Source organism: Drosophila gunungcola, assembly GCF_025200985.1.
Source record: "Drosophila gunungcola strain Sukarami chromosome 2R unlocalized genomic scaffold, Dgunungcola_SK_2 000004F, whole genome shotgun sequence".
In the NCBI taxonomy this organism is placed as follows: Eukaryota; Metazoa; Arthropoda; class Insecta; order Diptera; family Drosophilidae; genus Drosophila; species Drosophila gunungcola.
In genome coordinates this window covers 4,963,597-4,985,790 of record NW_026453167.1, presented here as the reverse complement: position 1 = coordinate 4,985,790, position 22,194 = coordinate 4,963,597, and the positions used below count along the sequence as shown (strand labels likewise).

Genomic DNA, 22,194 nt, shown 5'->3' with positions numbered 1-22,194 from the left:
TGCTGGTTAAAAGACTATACACCTAGCTCCCTATACTATATACTATATACAGTATATGTATATATATATATAACGATATACATATATATATATATACAGATGTTCGTGGCAAATGTTGTGTGTGCGAGTGAGTGTGTGCGTGTGACTTCTGATTGTGTTTGCCGTTTGCCATTTGCCATTTGATTCCAAGTATATTCGAGTGCTTAGTTTTGTAATTTGTAGCTAGCCGTTAATGTTTGTATAAACTGTTTCATTGGTTTTCCCACGCTGCTTTACCGGATAATCGTTTTTTAGATTTTAGCCTTAGCACTCCTAGTTTAAAGTTTAACGTTTAAAGTTAGTTTTTCATAGGCTTTTGCTGTTAAGTTTAAACTGTAAACCGTAAACCTTAAAGTTCTTTTGTACATTAAGCTTACATTTAGCCCTACCTTAGATATATACCATTATGAATACATATATGTGCGTTGAAAGCGTTGTATTTTTTGAAGCCGAACTTATGCAACCCAAAAGGAGGACAATAAACAAATGTGCTATAAAAAAAAGAGGAGAGAAGAGTGTCGCAAATAAATGTGAAGCCGCAGCCATAGAAAATATGATTTTCGCAAGGTGTTTTACTCGCGCGAAAAGCTTTTGGGGCATGAATGGAAGAGTGATTACCACTGAAATCATCCTTATCATCGTCATGATGGCGTGTGCAACGAGGTGCGCAATGCGCATAATGACGACACTGGATAGCAATCTGAACGATAAGCGGCCGGCGATAGTGAAGCGTTAAACCCATCGGCAGTCGCTGGCCATAAATCAGTCGGCAGTCTGTTCGCAGAAGCTTTCAGCTCCGGACCTCTTAACGCGGCATACTTTCGGGCCAAGAGTTGCAAATGGCCCTGCTCCACTACACTTTTGACCAGCTCGAGCTGTACTTAGAGTGGGCCTTTGCCAAGCATGGCGAGGCTACCCCGAGCTCGGCTGCCCAGTTCCCCAAGTATCCACCATATCCGGGCGTCTTTGTCGCCGATCTCAGCCAGCTGAACCGCCTCAAGCGGAACTCCTTCTCCGCCGTGGTGGGCACTCTGTTCCTACTGGCCTTCACCGGCAATCTGAGCACCCTGTACGTGAACTCCCGCCGGAAGCTGCGACCCTTCTTCCGAGCCTGCCTGATTTCCCTGGCCTGCAGTGACCTCGTCTCCACTGTCTTCTGCACCGTGTCCTACATGGCACAGTTCAACGCAGAGTATCTGCAGCTTTGGGTGAGTGGAAAACACATGGTTTACTAAGTGTGATCAACATCTGTTTATCAAGTTATGGCTATCGCTTTTAACTAGGACTTGTACACACAAATCTCTGTTAAAATAAGCTCTTACATAATAATCCTTAACTTTTTCATTGAAAAAATAACATATTTTAAAGAAATTTTAATAACAAGTATTCTAACTCATATGTTTTTGTTATTTTGTTACTTTTAGGAAATTAAAACTTGTTTGCTGATACTAAAACAAGTTTACTTAAACTAGTAAACTTTATTAAAGATTCACATATATAAATATAAAGATATAAGCTCTAACAACGAACATTTTTAAGCCCTGAGTTAAGCCCACATTTGTAAACTTTTTTATTGAAATAACATAGTAATTTTTTAAAAGTAATTTTTATAAAACAGTTTTTGAATGATATGAGTAGCTCATAATGGTTTTTGATATTAAAGTGCAGAACAGGACCCATAACTGCAGGTCTTTTCTCCAAAAGTTAATGTTGTAGTTGCAAAAGAGTTGAAAAATGAAAATGTTATACAGTCTAGGATTCCATAATTAATTAAAAATATAAAGTAATGTAAAGGTGATTAGTGCTTTGTATTTTTTATAAAGACTCGACTTCCATAACAAAGTAAATGTTAATCTTTCCAGACCATTGGCGGCTTTATGTGCAAGTTCGTGCCCTTCATAACCACCACGTCGGTGTTGTCCGGCAGTCTGACCCTGGTGGCCATTGCCCTGGATCGCTACCTGGCCGTGATGCGACCCGTGCTGGGCTTCTGGAGCCCCGACATCCGCTTCAGTAGCCTGAGCATGCTGCTCATTTGGGCCTGTGCGATCGGGTCCTCTGGCCCGCTGCTGGGGATCTACGCGTACAAGGTGATCTTTCTGCTGGACGTGGAGGACTCGTCGGAGGAGAGTGGGGAGCTTGGGAACACCCCAGTGCCGGAGGAACTGATGGTCACCGAGCTGGAAATGGCCCATATGTGTGTGGCCGGGGACGTGAGTCAATGACTAGATTATCGCTTAATAGCTGACAGCGATTAAGGGGAAGATTGACTTGCTGAATTAATGTTCTCCTAATCTTATCAGCTGTGTGTGTGGAAAACAATTAATGCAGTTCTATAAATATCCCGTTTTCAGCACGATGTCGGACTCTACTACGTCATTCTGTTCACCCTGATTTTTCTGCCCTGCATAGTGTCCTTTCTCTGGCTGAATGCCACTATTGCCAGGCAGCTGTGGCTGCGACGGCACTTCCACCAGGAGCAGCATGTCCGGGAGCAGGAGCCCAGAGAGGGTCAATTCAAGTCAATGGGAAACGTGAATGGAGACCTCCTGATGCCCACCACCCTGGTCAGTGCCGTGGGTGTGGCCCTGCCTTTTGCGCTCGAGAAGAGCTCGCTGCCGCCCAAGACTCCCATAAATCCTGTGAATGTAAAGAGAACCACACCTACTGCCTTGGCCAGGGAGGCCAGACACCGGAGGATGGTGGTGGTGGTGCTCCTCATGATGGCCGTCTTCATCTGCCTGCGACTGCCCGCCTGGGTGTTCCTGATCATGCGGCTCTATGGCTCCTACTCGGAGCCCATCGACTGGCTGCTGTACTTCAGCTTTGGCATACTAAACTTGTTTAGTTGCGCATTGAATCCGATTTTCTACACCTTTCTCACCCAAACCATTCGCACAGTGTCGCTGGTGAGGCAGAAAGTCCGCCGTTTCTTTGGCTGTGCCACGAGAGAAGCTCAGGACACCATGCCCGAGGATCAAATGGCTAAGAGCAGGTGCTGCTGCGGCTTGCGTCCGCCCACTTTCTCCTGGCGTTGCCATCCAAACCGCCGGGATGTGCCACCACCCACCAACGCTGTAAACCGGGATGTGGAGCATCCAGATCAGATCTCCGGCGAAGGGCAGCCGGATCCGAGTAGCCTGCGGCGATTCCTCAGCTTCAAGCGGGAAGTGTTCACCATTTACAAGCAGTGCGATGACTCGTCGAGTGCGTCAATCGAGTCCTCCGCCTGATAGACCACCATACGCTAATAAATCACTCGGATTGTCGTTTTGTCGTTTTTTCGGATACGGGAGCCAACGGTTAGCAGAACTTGATTGATGGATCCAACCCCGCAAAAAGCGGTTTGTCACGGTGGGTATATCACCAATAGATACACATATGAGCGCACATATTATGTACCTCATTAAACGTGTAAATACGAGGAACAAAGCGAATGGGTGTGGGCAACTAACTAACCATTAACACATACCATAATCAAGATCAGAGAAGGTCTAAGTCATTATCGCAGCGAAAACTGAAGCCCAATTTGAGACATTTTAAAAACCAAAAGCAAAGTGGCTACAATTAATTTGTGTTTATGTACAACAAGATGCACTTAGTCAGCTTATTATAAATTCCTAGAGTATAGTATATCTATATATTTTGTTTACATTTCGTTCAATTATACATAATTGCTTAATAAAATATAAATATTGTGGGCATAAAACTTTTAATAATATCCACACTATTAAATGGATAAAAAGAAATTATTTATTAGAAACCTACTGCATCTTTAAGCTTATAAGTTTTTGAGAATTTTTGAGGAGACAGAAAAAAAATCAATAACTATTTTGACGAATTCTCATAAATACTTATCCTTATACAAAATATGTATATTAAAATACAAAAATTAACAGTAGTAATGACAAATACTAGAAATATAAACTTATTCATATAGTTTACCCAGTTCAACTAATCTAATATTTAAAACGAATTCAAATGAACAATGCTTTTAATTAAGCAGACACATTAAAAAGTCAGCCGATCGTGGCCGAAACAATGCATCGTGATCTATATCAAACATTCAATACTAGATACTTCCGTTTTGGAACAATAGTTGGCCAATTTTAAAGAGCGATAAGGCTGAATCATATTAATTGTCACAAGTTGAGCACGCCAGAGACCTCAGCTATATGGCGAAAGCTCTCTCCGTTTGTTCATTCAGATCTGAACAGTACTCTCTCTTCTTTTCTCCGGCGAGAGCCATGAACTTTTCTCAGCTGCAGAGCTCAAAGCTCGTCTCAAAAGCTGTGCTCTGTGGTCGAAAGCCTGCGATTTTCAGTCATTCATTGTCGGCGGTTCGCGGCGAGCGGTTGGATTTTCTCAGCGGGGAAAACGCGAAAAAGCGCTGTGCGGCGGGTGAAATCTTCGGCTGGAGAAGAAACGACAAGTGTGGAGTGCATGCCAAAAAAGAAATAAGTTCGGATCGCATTGAGCGATTGTAGAAAATCGTGAGCCAAATAAATGAATCGCAAATAATTGAGGCCAATCGGCGAGGCAGAGCTGCGAATTATGGCACTTTATTGCCTATAAATAGTGTTTAACTATAAGAAAGAAAAAGTGGCAAACAACAGAGAAAAAGCATAAAAAAGGAAAGGAAGAAAGGAAGCAAGAAAGAAAACGGAAAACAGAAAACATAAACCGAAAGAACAAAGGCGGGTCAAGAACGAAAGTTCGTTGATTGTGCAGTTTTCGGGACAGGTAACTACTACTACAATCCATGCAAAGTCTGCGGCTTTTGTCAATGTTTTGGTTCGGTTTGATCCGAAACCAGTTGAGTTGGTTACTCTTTTTTAGTTTTTCCTTACTGTTTACTATTTACTGTTACACATTTCGTCAGAAGCAACGCGTCGTCAGGAAAAACACGTTTGCGCATTTCACTTTGTAAGATATACTACCTTGTCACGCATGCGCAGACCGTCTTGCAAAATCTCCACTATGTTTCACTTTTTGCGGCCCATTCTAAGGCGTCAGTATCTATATATGAATGGTATAGTCAGTCCCAATCCAATCTTCTGGTTACGCAGCTTTACGCTTTCGTTTGGCATTCTATTTTCCGTTTCTATTTGCGTGCAGTTCGCTGTATTTGAGGTATTTTGAGCTACGATGAGTGGCTATATGGCTATTTGGCTGCATGTTTAATTAGCCCCCGCTAACCAAAACACTCGGGAAACAAAAACAAATAAATAGGCCAGTATTTGGTCATGACGAGGCTGTTCCATTGGCCATTGGGCATTGGCCACTGCCATCTCGTACATACGAATGGCAAATAAGGCACACGCACTCCCCAAGATTGACCATGAATATTAAATTGCTGGCGACGATGGAAGCTCGAAAAGTCTTTAAAGGGGAAGATCGGAATAATTTACTTTTCTAATCTTTACGTGCCTTAAATAAACCATAGGTCAACGTGTGTTTATTTGTAAACGTGACAGCTCGTGTAAAATGGGTTAATTCTTACCTGTATTCTCGCGTTCGAAGCTTTCTTTTGTGAAATCAATTAAAAACTATCGATCACTCGGGGTAAATAGCTCACCAAAAATTTCCATAGGCCAATTTGCGGCTGGGAAAAGAAAAGAAACTCACTTTCGTTTTCATCTGGCGCTCTCCCATCTCTTTCCTAATTATTATAAAACCAGAAATGTTCATTAAAACATTACATGCAGCGTGACCGCGACTGAGACTGCAGCGTTATACAATAGGCACTAAAAACAAAGCAAAGCCAACAAGATTGTTGGATGGAATGACTTAAGCTGTATATTTTGTGTGTATATTTCTTGTGTGCTTGGGTGTGGGACGACCCACTCCATTTAGCACATGCCAGAGCGTTTTCATGTTCGGCCACCCAAAATAACAAAGGCGAGGGAAAGAAGAAATTATATTATCAAAAATAATTTCTAAAGAAAGTGAAAGTTTTTCGGGGCGCGTATACATTTTTTTCCCGACTTACCGTTGCGTTGTTAAGAGGCCCTTTTTTTTTTTGTTGTTTTTTTTTGGGAATAATCGTGCCCTGAATGAACGAGACTTAAACATATTGTGAATGAGAAAGCTGAACCAGAACCGTCGCATGAAGATGGTGTGTGTGTGTGTGTGTGTGTGCCAAAAATCCATTTTTCTGACCACGTGCTGCAGGTGTAAACTATACACGCTAAAAAACCGGTCTAACGAAAGCTTAACTTTTGATAGTTTTGTTATGTCGCTGGGTTCAGGCGCTTTTGATGGCTGTAACTTGACCTGCATTCAGCTGGAAATTAGTGTTGTCCTCGGTTAACCTTGTCCGCGAAACGAGTTTGCTGCCCCGCCATCAAATGTGTTAATAATGCATTTCTACTTGAACCCAACTTCGCCCTAGAGAAGACACTTTCGATTTTCGCTCGAATGACGAAGGCAAATAAAAAGTTTTGTACCCCCCTGAAAATAATACAAGACAGCGACGATTTCACTCCCGGGAGGCCAATGTACCTTCGCGCGACACTTTTGTCTGAGTGCCTGGCTTATAGATGGGGCATTGTCGGCCGATTTGGCGGGGCTATGCCAATTGGATGGCATTGAGCCCGCTGCATAATGTGCCCCCCAGCAAACCGACAACCCAACAAAACTCAAAACACGAAAACACACTCCTAAGGCCCGCCGCCACCATAAACAAATCAATTTGCTTTAGTTGTTTTGTGTACTCGCACTCGATTGCTATTTTATATCGTGTCATGTGTTAGCCGTTGAATGGGTAAACCATCAATTGGATGTCCGAAGATGAGTCAGGGTCAAAGACACAAATCATTATTAAAAAAAAATGCATCCATCCATCCCAAAACATAAATTAGAATTCCCCTTTATTATGAATTGGTTATCATAGAAATTGCATTTATATTTTACCATATCTCATAGGTTGACTAACAACATTTAAAATTCCTTACCTTTGACAACCTTATCTAAGCTTTTACTTGATTTAACATTTCATTTCCTTAATCCTGTGTATTTATACTGTGTATTTATAATGCGTATTTAACTCGTTATATAGTTCACACTGATAAAGTCATTTCCTTCAACAACAGCTTGATAATCCAGTGTTTAAAAATAAATAAAAACTACGGCAGCAAATAATTTAATCACATCTTGCCGACAGATGCTGATAAGGCAGTTTGATAAGGCCATCTCAGCAGAAAAACAGTAAATAAACGAAGTAAAAGCTCTGGGACTGTGATATTTGACGATGCTTAAAACAAACAACTCTCGATATAAAGTCCCTGGGAATTGGAAGCTACAAATGTATGTACAAGTACCAATCCCAATAAAAGCGCTGCAACAATTCCATCTAATGCCACATGCATCGGGAGGTGACAGTTTCCCGATTGCCGCTGACTTTGCTGATGATGTTGCTCATGCTTGTTGCTGCTGTTGCTGTTGCTGATGTTGCTGGTGTTGCTGCTGCTCCTGATATTGCTGCTGTTGTTGTGGGTGTTCAAACATGTCTGCCATTTACAGCTAACGAGATTTTAAGTGCTGTCAAATGTTGATGAAAGCGGCACACACCCGCACACAAATTGAAATTTAGATTCTGTATCCCCCCAGTGACGAGCAATCGGAAAGGTCAAGTGTTTAAGGGGTGTGGTTGGGGTCGGTGTCTGGGGCTGGGGTTGGGGCATGAAATTGGGGTATGGAAATGACCGCTGCCATAGGATTTGTGGCCAGGCAACATAATGCGACAAAAGCCAGAGGGAAATTTATGGGCTGTCCAGTGGAGATACCTTCATGGCTGAATAAATGAGTAGGATTTGGACACAACAAGATTGGTACTCGCAATCATGGCATCAAATGTAATATTGCAGGACATCCACTGTTGACTTTTCAAATGTGATGGTCAGGGGGTATTTTGTTGGATACAAAAATATCTAATAAACATTAGCCTACTCCTAAGCAAACCTCTTTTTGGCTTATTAAAAATTGTTTTCCAGCATCTAGAGGTTTCACGAAAATGTCCAACTTTTGTCTCTTAGATTACGAGTAGTATCCAACTCTCCACAGTATTTAAAAGTTATAGCAACAGCCAGTTTATTTATGAGCCTGTCCTCTGCATTACATAAATGTTAATGGTACTTGCCATTAATCAAAAGAAAGAAAAAGAAACTGCATACTAAAAACCAAAACAAACCAAAAACGTTGATGAGCCACTGCACATACTCTTACTTACTTACACAAAAAAGCGCCGTAATGAAACTCGTTCCACAAAATAATGACTCTCCAATTTGCTGTCTCCTCTTGTTATTATTTTATTTTTTTTTCGGGTAAACCCTGGAATGTAGGTCAAGCCGCCTGCTACCTGTGGAGCTCCGGAGGCAAGTTAACCTGGCGTAGCGAAGTCCAAAAGTCCGAATTATGACACAGCAACAGCCGCCGTGGCCGAGTCCCAGGGGAAACCGCTGGCTCATCCTGGCCCTACTCGCAGTTCTCTCTTTGGCAGATGGTAAGTGGTCCAAAGGCTTGTCTCCGAAATCAATGGTTAATGTAATATATTATCGCAGTTGCAGCTCTGCCCTTTCTGTTCACACATCTCAAGCCGCGGATCAACTGGACGCAGCCGGAAATGGAACGTTGGGTGATTGAGGAGCAGCCGCGCAGCATACAGCCCCATCTGGAGCCCATGCTGCACCCGAATCGCACACATCGCGCCTTGTCCATGGACAGCGGTGACTCGGAGTTCCTGCAACGACTGGTGGACATTCGTCAGAACCAAACGGCCAGCTCCAGAATGCTCTGGTACGATGTGGCCGGCGGAGATGGCCTGGTCTATCCGCCCTTCGTGGACAAGGCCCTGAAGCTGCTGAACCTCAAGCAGGTGGCCTTCGAGATCGAGAACAGCGTGATGTCCAAGGTGACCTGCACGGCCTGCAGAGCTGGTGCCGGCATGCTGCAGCACCAGATTCAGTCGGGCAAGACGGACGCGGAGCTTATCCGCATGATCACGGACTACTGCACCAATCTGAACATCCAGAGTGCCCGCGTCTGCCAGGGCGTGGCCCAGCTCTTTGGCAGCGAGCTGATATACGTGCTGAAGAGGGTCAACCTCAGTCCCGATGAACTGTGTAGCTTTGTGATTGGCGATGGCTGTGCCGATGTCTACAATCCGTACCACGAGTGGGAGGTGATTTTCCCGCCGGTGCCGAAGCCACCACGTCTGGCTGATCTGCCCATTCCCCTGGAGGCGGCGCCCTTCTTCAAGGTCCTGCACATCTCGGACACCCACTATGATCCCCACTATGCGGAGGGCTCCAATGCGGATTGCAATGAGCCACTTTGCTGCCGCTTGAGCAGCGGTCGTCCTGCCACGCCGAATGCAGCTGCCGGAAAGTGGGGCGACTATCGGCAAATGCGATACCCCAAAGAGGACTGTGGATCACATGTTGTCTCATATAGCAGAGACCCATAAGGACATTGACTACATCCTCTGGACGGGCGATCTGCCGCCGCACGATGTGTGGAATCAAACGAAGGAGGAGAACTTGGCCATCATCAAGGAGACCGTCAAGCAGATGGTGGAAATGTTCCCCGGAGTGCCCATCTTCCCGGCCCTGGGCAACCACGAAAGTGCTCCGGTCAATAGCTTTCCCCCGCCATATGTCAACCAGGTGGACATCTCCATTAGCTGGCTCTACGACGAACTGGATGTCCAGTGGCGAAGGTGGCTGCCCCAGAGTGTGACCCACACGGTGCGGCGTGGTGCCTTCTACTCCGTGCTGGTGCGTCCCGGTTTCCGGATCATCTCGCTGAACATGAACTACTGCAACAACAAGAACTGGTGGCTACTGCTCAACTCCACGGATCCCGCCACCGAACTGCAATGGTAGGAAAAGTTCTTTAATTATATAGCAAGTTGTTTAACAAACCTCTTCAATTTAAAGGTTTATTTACGAGCTTCAAAGTGCCGAGTTCTCCAATGAGAAGGTGCACGTCATAGGCCATATTCCGCCAGGACATTCGGACTGTTTGAAGGTGTGGTCTCGCAACTTCTACAAAATCATTTCGCGTTATGAAAGCACTGTGACAGCTCAGTTCTATGGCCACACGCACTATGATGAGTTTGAGATGTTCTACGACCCTCATGATTTGAGTAATAAAAACCTTCTTATGAAACAACACTATATACAAATTAAACAATTCCCTTTTTCAGATCATCCCAATGGCATTGCTTACATTGGACCCTCTGTTTCGCCATATTACGATCTGAATCCTGGCTATCGGATCTATTACGTGGATGGTGATCATGACTCCACCACGCGACTGGTCATTGATCACGAGTCCTGGATAATGAACCTCAAGGAGGCCAATCTTTACGGCTATCCCATTTGGTACAAACTGTATACAGCCAGAGCTGCGTACAATATGAAGGCTCTGCGTCCCAGCGATTGGAACAATCTGCTTAACGAGCTGACCAACAATCAGGAGCTATTCGAGCTGTACTACAAGTGGGTTTTGGATTCATAAATTTTATTTTTAAATTTAATGGGTTTTTATTTTAATAGATACTACTGGAAAAACTCACCGGCGCGACCCACCTGCGATGCCGAGTGCAAAAAGCGACTGATCTGCGACTGCCGAAGTGGACGCTCCCACGATCGGAAACACTTTTGGCCGAGGTCGAGTCCAAGATCGATGAGGAGTCCTCCAAGTCCTGGAAGTCGTGGTTCTACAAGGGACTGACCAACTCGTAAGCACTGTTTAGTTTATAGCTACGTGTTCTTCTGGTGTCGGTTGCTCTTATCTAATTCAACTTGTAATTGTAATTGTAATCACTTGCTTTTAGTCCTTATGCTGTCACTCGTGTGTTTGTTCACCATTTCGCATACTCATATATTTTAATTTTACCCGATAATAACAAACACATTTTATTTTCTGCACTGGTGTGGTTCATGAAACAACCAAAAATCGAATAACTTATGATCGAACAGCGATGAAGATCGGACGGAAGTGCCGATGACAAGCAACGTTACAGATTCAGATGGTTATGGCCCGCTCGATGTGGTGATTGTTAACGTTGGTGGTTGATCGATTAAGGCCTGTACATATAACGATTTTATAAAGCTTCCATGACAATAAATTACCCAGATATTCACCCCAGAACCTCTTTCTTCTGCCGCAAAGCTATAGCCTGCTGTCCTCCATCACCTACCTGCCCAAATACCTGCTGGGATATCGCTAAGCTGATCTGATCCGATCTGTTCCGATCCGCCGGATCGAATGCAAGTCAATGCAACGAGTGGAAACACCTACCCCATAAGTTTACTATGTGATAACTAGTGCTTAAATCCCATTTGTCTAAGTATACATTTAAACGCAATGATGACCCAATGGCCCGGCACAAAAGACCACGACTTTGAAACCTTTGAAACGCCCCTCGGAAACTGAGTCAGTGAACAATAGTCATTTAACTGTAATCGATCGAGTCGTTGTTGTTGCCCGTGCTGAAGCATTTCGGGGCGTGGCAGGTGCGCCTTTTTACCTTATGGAAATTGTTGAACAAATTACCTTTTAGACACCTAATTGTAAAGCTATTTTAGGGCTTAACATAAATAAAGTGCAATTATTTTTATGTAACAAAAAAAACGATCTTATCAGTTTGTTATTATAGTTAAATGCTTAAATTCAATAAGATATTATGATATTCGATATATTTACGCGCAATTTTCATTCAAATCTACCAGTTCTGTAAAACATTGCCTTGTGGCGTTTGTCAACACCGTTCTTAACATAACAGTGCGTTTACAGGGAATGTTAATGGAACACAAAAATTATCGATAGCAGGGATAACAGCATTATTTACTGTGATTGGCACCATGTTGCGGAAAATGGCGGTTGATTCAAAAACTGATAAGGCTTAAATAGTTAATGGAAAACACTATATGGCTTCACTTTTCCGACAAAAGTTTAGAAAAAATAAAAATTGGAAAAATTGTAACCAATTTTAATAAAATTGTTTATTTTTAATTTTGCAAAAAGTTATTGTTCCGTATAAATAAACAGTTTTCTTTAATTTCATTTTCTTTCAAATAACTATTTTTATAAAATTTGTTTTGTATAAAACAAAGCGAAAGATTTATGATTTTATAGAATATAGCGAACATATAATATTTAGCAAAATAACTAACACTTTTTTTCAAGCTAATATTGAACACAAATTGTAATTTATTTCTAATTCAATTATTTTTACAACCGTGACTTCTATTTGTTGTGTTGATATTGGCAATGAGAGGAGCATCCTGAACTACAAAATCAAACACTTTAAAATATGTTTGTTTAAGCTTATTAATAATATGGACAAAATATCCCGAGCTACCTGTTCGCAATGCACTTAACTCCTGGAATTTCGACCCCAACCCCACGGGATAAGTCGACGCTAGTCCTTTGAGCAAACTTCAGGACCAGGAGCCAGCGACAAAGGGCGAATCGTTGGGCATATCCTAGTCGTTGTCAATACGCCCTGGTGGCCGTTGCCGTTGCCGTTGCCATTGCCGTTGCCCTTGCCTTGAGCTTGCTGAGCGGCCGTGCGTGTTTTCCCTCATTGGCGATAAGACACGCAGCGCGATGTGTGTGTAAGTGGGGATATCCTGGCTGCCAGTCATTATCCCTTTGTCACACATCCACACCCGCACGTTTTCCCACACTCACCCACTCCACACTCCCACACCGCCACACCCCCACACACACGGACAGCATCGAGCGGGCAAAACAATTCCGTTTACATTTCCCACATCTCCTGCAAAACATATTCACATACACAACCCATAATACACACAAATGGCGTGTGCCGCCTTTCTTTTTTCCTGATTTCGAGGCTTGTTTTTGTTGCTTTGCATACTTTTAAAGGACGCTGCCGCTGGGAACCGCACATGTGTGTGTGCCACAAACAAACAAAAAAAATATATAAACAAACAAACATGGAGCCCAAAACAACAAGAACAGCAAAAGCGGCGAAAAGTACAACAATGCAATGCGTGCAAATTTTTAGAACAATATACAAACAGCGAAGGGGGCGTGGCATTATCTCGTGTGACAGGCACATATACATACATATATATATATTCACAGGATCACGATGCCGCGCTTAAATGCCGCTTAACATATTTGATTTTTCTTCCTTGCCCATTTCGGTTTACCAATTCCTTTTTTTGTCCCCCAAATTTTTTGTCCTTGTTTGTTTGGGTTATGCGAATTGTTGTTGTTGCCGTCAAGCTGGCATATAAATTTGCATTTCGATAAAGCGCGAGAGTTCGCACATGTTAACCCATTAATGCCTGATCTGTGGCTAGGCACTATGAACTGAAAGAAGGTTAAAGTTCATACAAATAAAATGTGCTTTACTTACAACAAGCAACTAAAATGGTTTTCGACCGATTTTCAATGGGTTAATTGAACATGCTGTGCCACTTCTTGCAATTGGCGCCTTCATTTGAATGCCAAAACACGTTTTTAAATAAATCAGCGCATTAATTATTCTCGCTTGCATAATTCGTTTCGCTATCGATGCTGCCTGCCCCAGGAAAATTTTATTCCGACCCCCTCCAGCCACTCGAATTTTCGTTTTTCCGCTTTTGCGACCCCCTGCTGCTGCCGACACCTCCGCACATTTTTATTAGCTACGCATAATTGCTGCGGCAATAAAGTTGTTTTTCCCTTTGCCCCCGCTGGCCACCCGAAAAAACGAAAAAAAAAAAACTAAAAGGACCTGGACATGGCCAGGGGCCCCCCCACATCCACACCCACATCCACACCCATGGACATAGGAGCAGCAGTGGGCGCGTGACCCGACAACATAACGACATTTAAGTGGCCACCGCAGCAGCAACATCGGTGGCATCAGCCGGAGTCCTTCCTTCTGCTCCAGGCTGTGGGCGTGGTTTCGGCCATGTTTGGCAACATGTTACAAAAAATTGATGCCATTGCTGTTTTTCCAGCTATTGTTGCTGCAGCTGCACACACAGTATTTATTGTTACAAGCCGGAGAGCAAAGCACGGGAATGAGTCAAAGTGGGCAAAAATATTTGCAAAATCTTTTTACCCAAAAATATGCACAGGCTTTTTCAAAATTTTTGCACAAGCTAAACGAGAATAATATTTGTTTTGAACGCTATCGCTCCTACAAAACACATTTACATACAAGTGTGGTCAAAAGTATTTACACAAATCAAATGAAAATATGCTTAAAGTGGGAAAATACTTTTGACCACTACTGTATGTTAGGCTTAAAGTTAAACATTTGTGTTTACATTTTTTAAAAAATTAGTCCCACTTTTTCTCAATAAATGCATATATTTAAGAAATTAAAATATATTTATAACGTATAAATTAAATTACTCTCTGTGAGGAAGGAAAAAAAATGTTTGAGAGGGATTCTCTTTTTAGTTGGCCAATTTTAACATTTTTTAGAAGGCTTTAACTCTTTTTAAATAATAATTTAAAAGAAAAAGGATTTAAGCTTTTTCTGATTTCAGCATCAATTCTTAATCAGTATCTGAATAAATTTTGAGCTTTTTCATTTCTTCTCCTGGATGAATCTCGACTTTATATCCATTCGATACGTTTCGTCTTCTGAATCGATAATGGCATCCTCATTGTTTGTTAAGGGAAATTAAGGGGGGCTAATCGCTTTGGGATCCTCCTCTTTGATACCCAAAACATCGAAAATGTCCTCAAAGGATGGGGTTTCCTCCAGTAAACCAATTTTATCCGGCACATCGATGCCCCTTAGGCGCATGCAGATCGCCTCGGTGCTCCGCCAGCTTTCCACGTCGGCCTTTGAGGGTTCTGGGTTCTGCATTTCCCGCAAAGCGCACTCGCAGAGGTTGCCCTTGTGCCAAACGCTTTTTGGACGACCCCTTTTGACCTGCTTTTTTCCTGCCACAGTATTTTTATTTGCCAGGTTGTGTTTGCTGCTAGAGCCACACTTTCCTTTGGAAACATCCTTGCTGCAGGTTGGAAAGTCCTGTTCCATAGGCTCCTTTTTCGCCGCTTTAGAAGTTGAAGGAAGCGGCAGCAATTCGGGCATAAGACTCTTTGCATTGTCATTCCCGCCCATCGGAGCAATGCATTTGGGCGGCAGAAGAACCCACATTGGATTCTCGTTCGAATTATCCTTACTGGACGACGGCTGGCAAACTAAGGAGGACTGCAGCTTGGAAAGAAACTTTGGCATCACTGTCTTTACGGCAATCTTGTTATCCAGGTTCTGATGGAAAACAAAGTCGTCGGAGTGCATCGAGTGCTCAATGGGCGGTATATTACTGCCAGTCAGTCTGAGCTTCTCCCTCACTTTGGTATCGTTTTTATCAAGTTTGGGAAAAATTGGATCTTCCTTTGGATGTTCCTCCATAGATGAATGACTCCTTTTTGTAGTAGTCAGCATGTGGCTCTTCCTAAAGGCTACATTTTTCTGACCAGCCAACTCCTCGTCATCGCTGGAGATGATAATGCAACCTGAGCTATGATTGTCCCACTTTGGGACAGTAGGGGGCAGCATATTTGGGTTATTCTGGATCCATGAGTTGTGGCCACGTGAAGTACTCGGCATTACCTTTGAATTAGGTGTATTTCCAGCATTTTGGGGACACTGCTTAATGCTATAATCATTATTCTCCTTGTTTTGATCTTCGCTGAACGACAATGGGCGCAGATTCCACTGCGAAGCATTATCAAGCTTGTATTTGGAGCATCCTTTTGAAAACGGGTACTCTTCACAGTCTCATCTTTACTACGGCACCCGCTGCAATCCTCCTTTGGCTCCTCATGTGCCTCATATTCAGTGCTGCTGGGAAGCTGCGAAATGGCTGAAAGAGTGTTCACGGTCATCCGAGGACCTGACCCGGCGGACGATTCACTTTCTCCTGCGCCGGTGCCGCCCATTTGGGGAACTATTTCGACGAATTCGCCCCTGGGCAAGTGCACCGAGTACTTGCTTCGGACCCACTTCCTTCTTGGCTGAAAAGTAAAGTAAATACTATAAATAAAATGAATGCATAAAGTTTATTACCTTTTCTTACCATTTTAGCTTTTCAACGCAAGAAATTCTCAGAAAATAATTCTCTGACACAAATTCTCGGAATCCAGCAACGCATGCGCGCGTGTTGACAGGCAGGCACGAAAGAAAGATTCGTGGCCAAGATGGCGAAAATCACGACCAGCAGCGGAATCAGAGTTGCCAAGGTGCATTAAAATCGGATTAATACATTTTATTATTTATAAGCAAGCTCGTGTTTCAACCATTTACCACGCTTTCAGTTTGTTTATAGGGCAACCTAGAACATCTAATATTTCTGCTTGTAATATTTCAAAATAATACCAAGGTGCTGCCAACTTGCTGCAAAACTGTGCTTTTCAGACTATGCTGCCAGATGGAAGAAAAAAGGCGTTTAGAGCTGTCAACTGTAAAAAAAAAGTTTTTAATTATACTTTGTTATAGCTTGGCGATTTCCAGGTACTCGCGTACGCTGCTAAAAAAATAAACCACAAAAATAAAAAGAAAGTATACTTCGTTTACTGACGCAATTGTTTAAAATCATATCATTATTATATTATTTTTTAAGTATCTATTATGATATGATATGTACTCCTTGTTTTTGCGTTATATTTTGATAGTTGGTTAGTATTTAAGTTTTAAGATGACTAAAACTTAACTTTGAGAGCTCTATAAGTATTGTTTTGAGTCTCAGCTTCAAATGTATACTTAAAATTACCTTAGTCAAGGGAACAGTTAGCAATTATTTTGTGTGCGATTCAAAATGTGTTAAGTTAAATGATTTTTCAGTAACAAGATTAATGTGACCGATTAAAAATTGGTTAAATAATAATGCTAAAATTAACTTTTTTTTAACAAATTAATAAATAATTTTGGCTTATATCATAAAGTTTATTGGTATGATTTTCTATAATAATATTTAGTATTTAATATCTATATTGTTTTTAACGCATTCTGAACGGGAATTTGTAGTTTTTGGCAGCCTAGACTCCTGCTAAAACATCTCAAAATGTATTCCGTATAATAGCACATGCTAAAACCATGTCTCAATACCTATAACAATATATGTTTGTACATTGCTCCCCCTATCGGCAGTTGTCAGCCAGTTTTAACCATCCCGCCGTCACTTTCAGTCGCTGTCAATGTTTGTGTCGCTATTGTTTCGGCCTGGCCAGCGTGTAAAGCGCGGAAAGAAAATGTTATTTAATTACTCAAGCAAAGGCATGACAACTGAAAATGTCGCCTGGGCGAGAGTGCTGCATTCAGGAGCCAGGATCCAGGATCCAGAGTCAGACTCAGCAGGCCTGTCAGCTTGTCAGGAGCAGGCGCCATGGAAAAGCCGCCAAAGGCACATTGGTCACTCTTGTTGCTGCTGATGCTGCTTTTGCCTTTGCTGTTGTTGCTCGCTTTTGTTTAAGTTTAAATTCTATAAATAAATCTGCATGAGGGCACAAGGCCCGAGAGTGGGATGTTTGCCATAAGCACGAGCAAGTGGATTGTGACTGCAGTTGGCATCGCTGTTGGCCACTAAACAAAGGCAGGCACTGTGTTGTCCCCGTTTGCAAAGCATTCCACTGGCCAAAAATCGCAGGACACTTAATTGTGGTGACTGGAGGGCCTGGAGTCCTGGGAGACCAGTTTCTGTTAGTTTGCAGTGCTCGGTTTAGTTGATTTTAGGGTAAAAACGATGTTTAGTTTTGTAATAATTAAACTGGGTACATAAAATGATTATTTCGAAAAAAAATCATCTGGGGGTGGCATAGTAATCAAAAGAGTTTTGAAATCACATGTTAAGATGCCCTATAGTATGCTATACAATTTGTTGGGTTAAAACGAAATATATTGTTGCATACTTTCAGGCATGTTTAAGTGTGATTTGCAATGCTTTGCTTTTTAAAAACTTAGCAAGCAATCTTGACACATTGGAGATAAAAACCAAGATATCGGTTACGCAGAGCTCAAAAACATGATTTGTCTTCACAAAGGTAGTGCATTCCTTCCTTTGATGTCCTTACATTTCGCCACATGCCTTGAATTCTTAGTTATGTTCGGAGCACATCTGTCAGTCTGTCCATCTATTGCCTTGCCATGCGACAAAGTTCTTTTGGACTCCACCAGTTTCTGGTTTCTGAGTTTTATTCCCTTTATGCCACAACAATTTGTTGTTCCTGCAACTGGAACCTAATGCATTCGATGCGACAGACTCGAACGCCTTGAGCACAATGTTAATCCGATGTAAGCTCGTGTCCGAAGTCCACAGATCTCCACGTCATGCTTCAATTGTTCTGCTCCCCGACATATTGTTCTCGACCCCCACAGCCCACAGACACCAACAGACACCCACAGCCCACATAACCCGGAACCAGAACCATCACATCTGCTCACCTTTGCCATCAAAAAGCAACCACAGGGGAGAACAGGAAGAAAAAAATAAAAAAAAAAACGAAAACGAACGAAATAATCACAAGGATGGGAGGGCGAAAAAACGATGTAGGTTGGTTGGTTGGAAATAGTAGTAGAGATAGGAAAGCGAGTAAAAAAAATCTCAGCTGCAAATGACTTGTGTGCCATTGAGATAAACCCAAAATTTATTTATTTTTGCCATAAACCCGAATGCAGTCAAGGCAAAAAGGACTTTTGGCCAGCCATTGTGTTGGTGTGTGTGTGTGTGGCAGGCATTTGTTGTGCCTGTATTTGTATTTGAGCTTTCGACAGCAACAACAACAACAACAAAAGCGATGACGATGGCAACTAACTACAAATCCGTAGGCAATTAATTTGGCTAGAAAGCCTAAAAATACAAAACAACCGCCCGCATATGTGTGTGTGTGTGATTGTGTTTGCTTGCGGAAAATGGGCAAAAATATTAAATGGTGGGTTGCAAGAGTGGAAATGGAAAAGCGACGCCGTCAGCGTCAGTCAGTGGCACAAAAAAAAAAAAAAAACGCAGAGAATCTCTGGCTAAGGAAAAAAGCAGTTTGAATGGAAATTCAATTGAGTGACATGAAAATGGAATTTTTCATATTTTTCCCCATGTTTTTGTTGCTCTCTGCTGAGATGAGAGAGCTTGTGTTTGGCTGCCAGGCACATCACAAACACAGTTTGCTGCTGTTGCTGCTGCGGCTAACAACAACTATGGCATAGCAAATCGCTTGGCAGCCAAACCAGCAACATCCTGGCACCCACACACAGCTAAAAGATTATTCCCGTCCCTGTCATTGCTCTGCCGCTCTGCCGCTCTCTCTCTCTCTCTCTCTCTTTCTCTCTTTCATAACAAAACAAAAAAACGTTTGCTTCTGACATTTTCATAATTAGGTATTCAAAATCTTTAATAACGGTTACTCTTGCTGGTTGCTGCTGCTGTTGCTGCTGCTGCTGCTGCTGCTGCTGAAAGCTGCCAGTTGCCACACAAATACGCATATTATCCTTATAGAGTTTTTGTGTCTTTGGGGCATACAAATGCTGTGGCTAAAGCTTTGTGAGAATACATGTTGCTGCTGTCGCTAGTTGCTGCTGCTAGTTGCTGCTGCCGCTGTCATTGCTGCTCTTAATTTAAAATGAATTTATAGTTTGAGAGCGCACTGATGAGATCCTGTCAGCTCCTGGTTCCGCAAATCAACATAAATTAATGAGATTTAAGCACAACTGTATAATTGCTGCTGTCGTGATTTTAGCAGTTTTCCTCTTTTTTTTTTTTCTCAAAAACCCCCTCCATTGTCCGCCCTTCACTTGCAGCCAACATTTTTACGCTCTTCACTTTGCTCGCGGCTGCTAGGAAAAGTCCTTTCTTGGCTTTTCATGTCCTGGCCAGGACAGCCAACCCGCTGACGGCGACAATTTTAGCGCGTCTTTTGCCTCTGGACAGGACAACCGCTGAGCAACTGTCTGCCCGACTGTCGAGGGACCATCTTAATAAGCCGCCGCAGTGGGTGGCCGGTTTACAGGCGCCCGAACAAGGCCATTAGCATCCATGAAGTGTTATCTGCTGGCACTCAGTTGCCGTTGCCGATTCCCATATCAGGCCACTCCCAGTCAGTAAACCCACTGCCAATGCCCCATGCCCCTCAGAAAGTGGCACAAACACAGTGAGACGCCCAAACAAACAGCTTCATTTTGACCTGCTGGCCTAGAGGACGCATCAAGTGGGTGGTGCTGGGTGGTGGCTGGTGGGTGCTGGGTGGTGGTGGGTTGACTCTGATTTTGTTTGCTGCTGAATTGGCGCTGAGCAAACAACTTCCTTATCGCAGCGATACACGCTGCCTTTCGCCAGATAAACACAAGTGACAAGTGACGCATGTGCAGCAGCAGCAGCAACAGCAACAGCAGCAACAGCAGCAACAGCAGCAACATCAGCAGTTACACCAGCAACAACATGTCGTTCGATGTTTAAAATAAAAATTAATAATTCAATTATGCGTCAACAGTGTTCCGTTGTTTGTTCTCGCCACCAACCCCCTGCCTCCCCCCCTTACATATACACTTTTCTTATTTTCCTCTTTTTTTTTTTGCGACTGGCCATTTGGTCCGGTCTGGTCGCAGCTGTTGCCTGCCGATGTATGCCACTCCAAATTGCCGTGATTTCATTCAATTTGTCGCAGCGGCAGCAGCAGCAACAGCAACAGGGACAGCAACAACAGCAACAGCAACAAATGTTGCCACTTGCCAGCCAGGGCGGCCCAAAATTGTTTTCGTTTGCTACGTTTCACGAGAATATTCTGCTCTTCGCTCTCGTTTCAATTCGCCAGTGCGAAATGCGCATAAAAAAATGCTGTGTCCAACGCCCACCGACCACCCAATGGCCTCCCCTTCCCGCCCTTCCAAATTCCAGCCCAATTCCAACCCAATCCCCCCCAGAAATCCCAGACGACGACGACGACGTCAGGCTGGTGTGCCAATGCACAATTGTTGTTTGTATGAGAAAATCTCGCCTAATGGCGTTTTACATTATTTGCCGCCTGATGCTGCTCTTCCGACGACGACGACGACGACTTCGCTGCCATGGCCAACTGCTACCAAGTGGCAGTAGTAAAAGAAGCGGCCTTCCACCCACCACCCAGCCACCCATCGACATGCCACCCAGCCACCCCGAACCCCTGGCCATAGATTTCCCAACTCGGAGTGCCAAATATTCCCTCTCTGTCGCTCCACGTTCAAGTTTGTGGTTCAGGGTGCTTGGGTTTTCGCTTGTGGCAAGTTTTCCCCATGAAAAGCGGGGGACAGGAGGGGGAAAACTGCGGCTGCTGGACAAGATGAATGGCCACTTATTGGCCAAAAGCGGGTTTTGTTTAAATTGTGGTGGTCAATTTGTAGGAATGTATTGAAACGTCTTCGCAGGCGTAGATTGATGGTGCCACCAGATGGCTGCATGATATGCATGGCCGATGTGGTAGCTATGTCAATCGGTGGCTAATTACTATAGTGACGGTGTGGGAATCGGGAGAGACTGAATTGAGACACTATATAAGAAAGACTCCCTTAAATTCAACTCTGTTTTACAACTAAATCGAAAACAACTTCTTATAGAACTTTTTATAAATTTTTAATTTTTGAGTAACAACAATATTAATCCAATAAATTTATAAATGTCTGTATTATGATTTTGAAACAAGAATAAAATTGTTCAAAAATTTAAATAATGTTTGTTAACTGCGCTTAGTAATAAAATTATTCAAAACATTTGCATAATTAAATAAATGATATTTCTTAGTCTTATAGGCGTTCATTTCGAGTCCATATTAAGATAGCACAAACACAAAGCAAACTGTGCAATTTACAATAAATTATTTCCCTTAAACACAAATTTGTTTTACAAAATTATATCTTGAACGCAGCTGATTATCCTCCGCATGTGTAGAGCCCCTATGATTTGGTATAATCCCTCGGATAACGAAGAGGCTAGCAGACTAGCAGGCAAATGTGTTCTGTTGCTGCCAGAACTAATTGCTCTCGAGACTGATCTCTTAAGCCCCCAAATATGCGCCCATTTCCAATTGGAGATCCCGCATTCATGGAATCGAACCGAACTAAATCGCTTCTAATTTGCTAGCTCATTTCGATGGGTCTCCTTGGGGTGGACCAAAAAAAAATAAGAAAGGGGCGGGGGTGGACCT

General features: G+C 43.0%; 3 protein-coding genes across 3 annotated transcripts; 2 read left to right on the top strand and 1 right to left on the bottom strand.

The window, feature by feature from the left end:
• Positions 1-6: 6 nt before the first annotated feature.
• On the top strand, positions 7-3,639 carry LOC128253820 (gastrin/cholecystokinin type B receptor). Its single transcript, XM_052982504.1, has 3 exons — positions 7-1,247; positions 1,902-2,252; positions 2,394-3,639. Exons 1-3 carry the CDS (start codon positions 879-881, stop codon positions 3,270-3,272), a joined length of 1,599 nt encoding a protein of 532 aa, XP_052838464.1. The 5' UTR covers positions 7-878; the 3' UTR covers positions 3,273-3,639.
• A 717-nt stretch (positions 3,640-4,356) lies between these two features.
• Positions 4,357-11,196, top strand: LOC128253817 (sphingomyelin phosphodiesterase). Its single transcript, XM_052982501.1, is given in 9 exon segments — positions 4,357-4,782; positions 8,382-8,542; positions 8,601-9,442; positions 9,444-9,919; positions 9,978-10,186; positions 10,247-10,541; positions 10,599-10,702; positions 10,705-10,783; positions 11,025-11,196. Coding segments are annotated over 8 exon segments (2,190 nt in total). The 5' UTR covers positions 4,357-4,782; positions 8,382-8,454; the 3' UTR covers positions 11,122-11,196.
• A 3,432-nt stretch (positions 11,197-14,628) lies between these two features.
• Positions 14,629-16,421, bottom strand: LOC128253826 (uncharacterized). The gene is given in 3 exon segments (XM_052982511.1): positions 14,629-15,647; positions 15,650-16,047; positions 16,110-16,421. Coding segments are annotated over 3 exon segments (1,347 nt in total). The 5' UTR covers positions 16,113-16,421; the 3' UTR covers positions 14,629-14,701.
• Between the last annotated feature and the right edge of the window lie 5,773 nt (positions 16,422-22,194).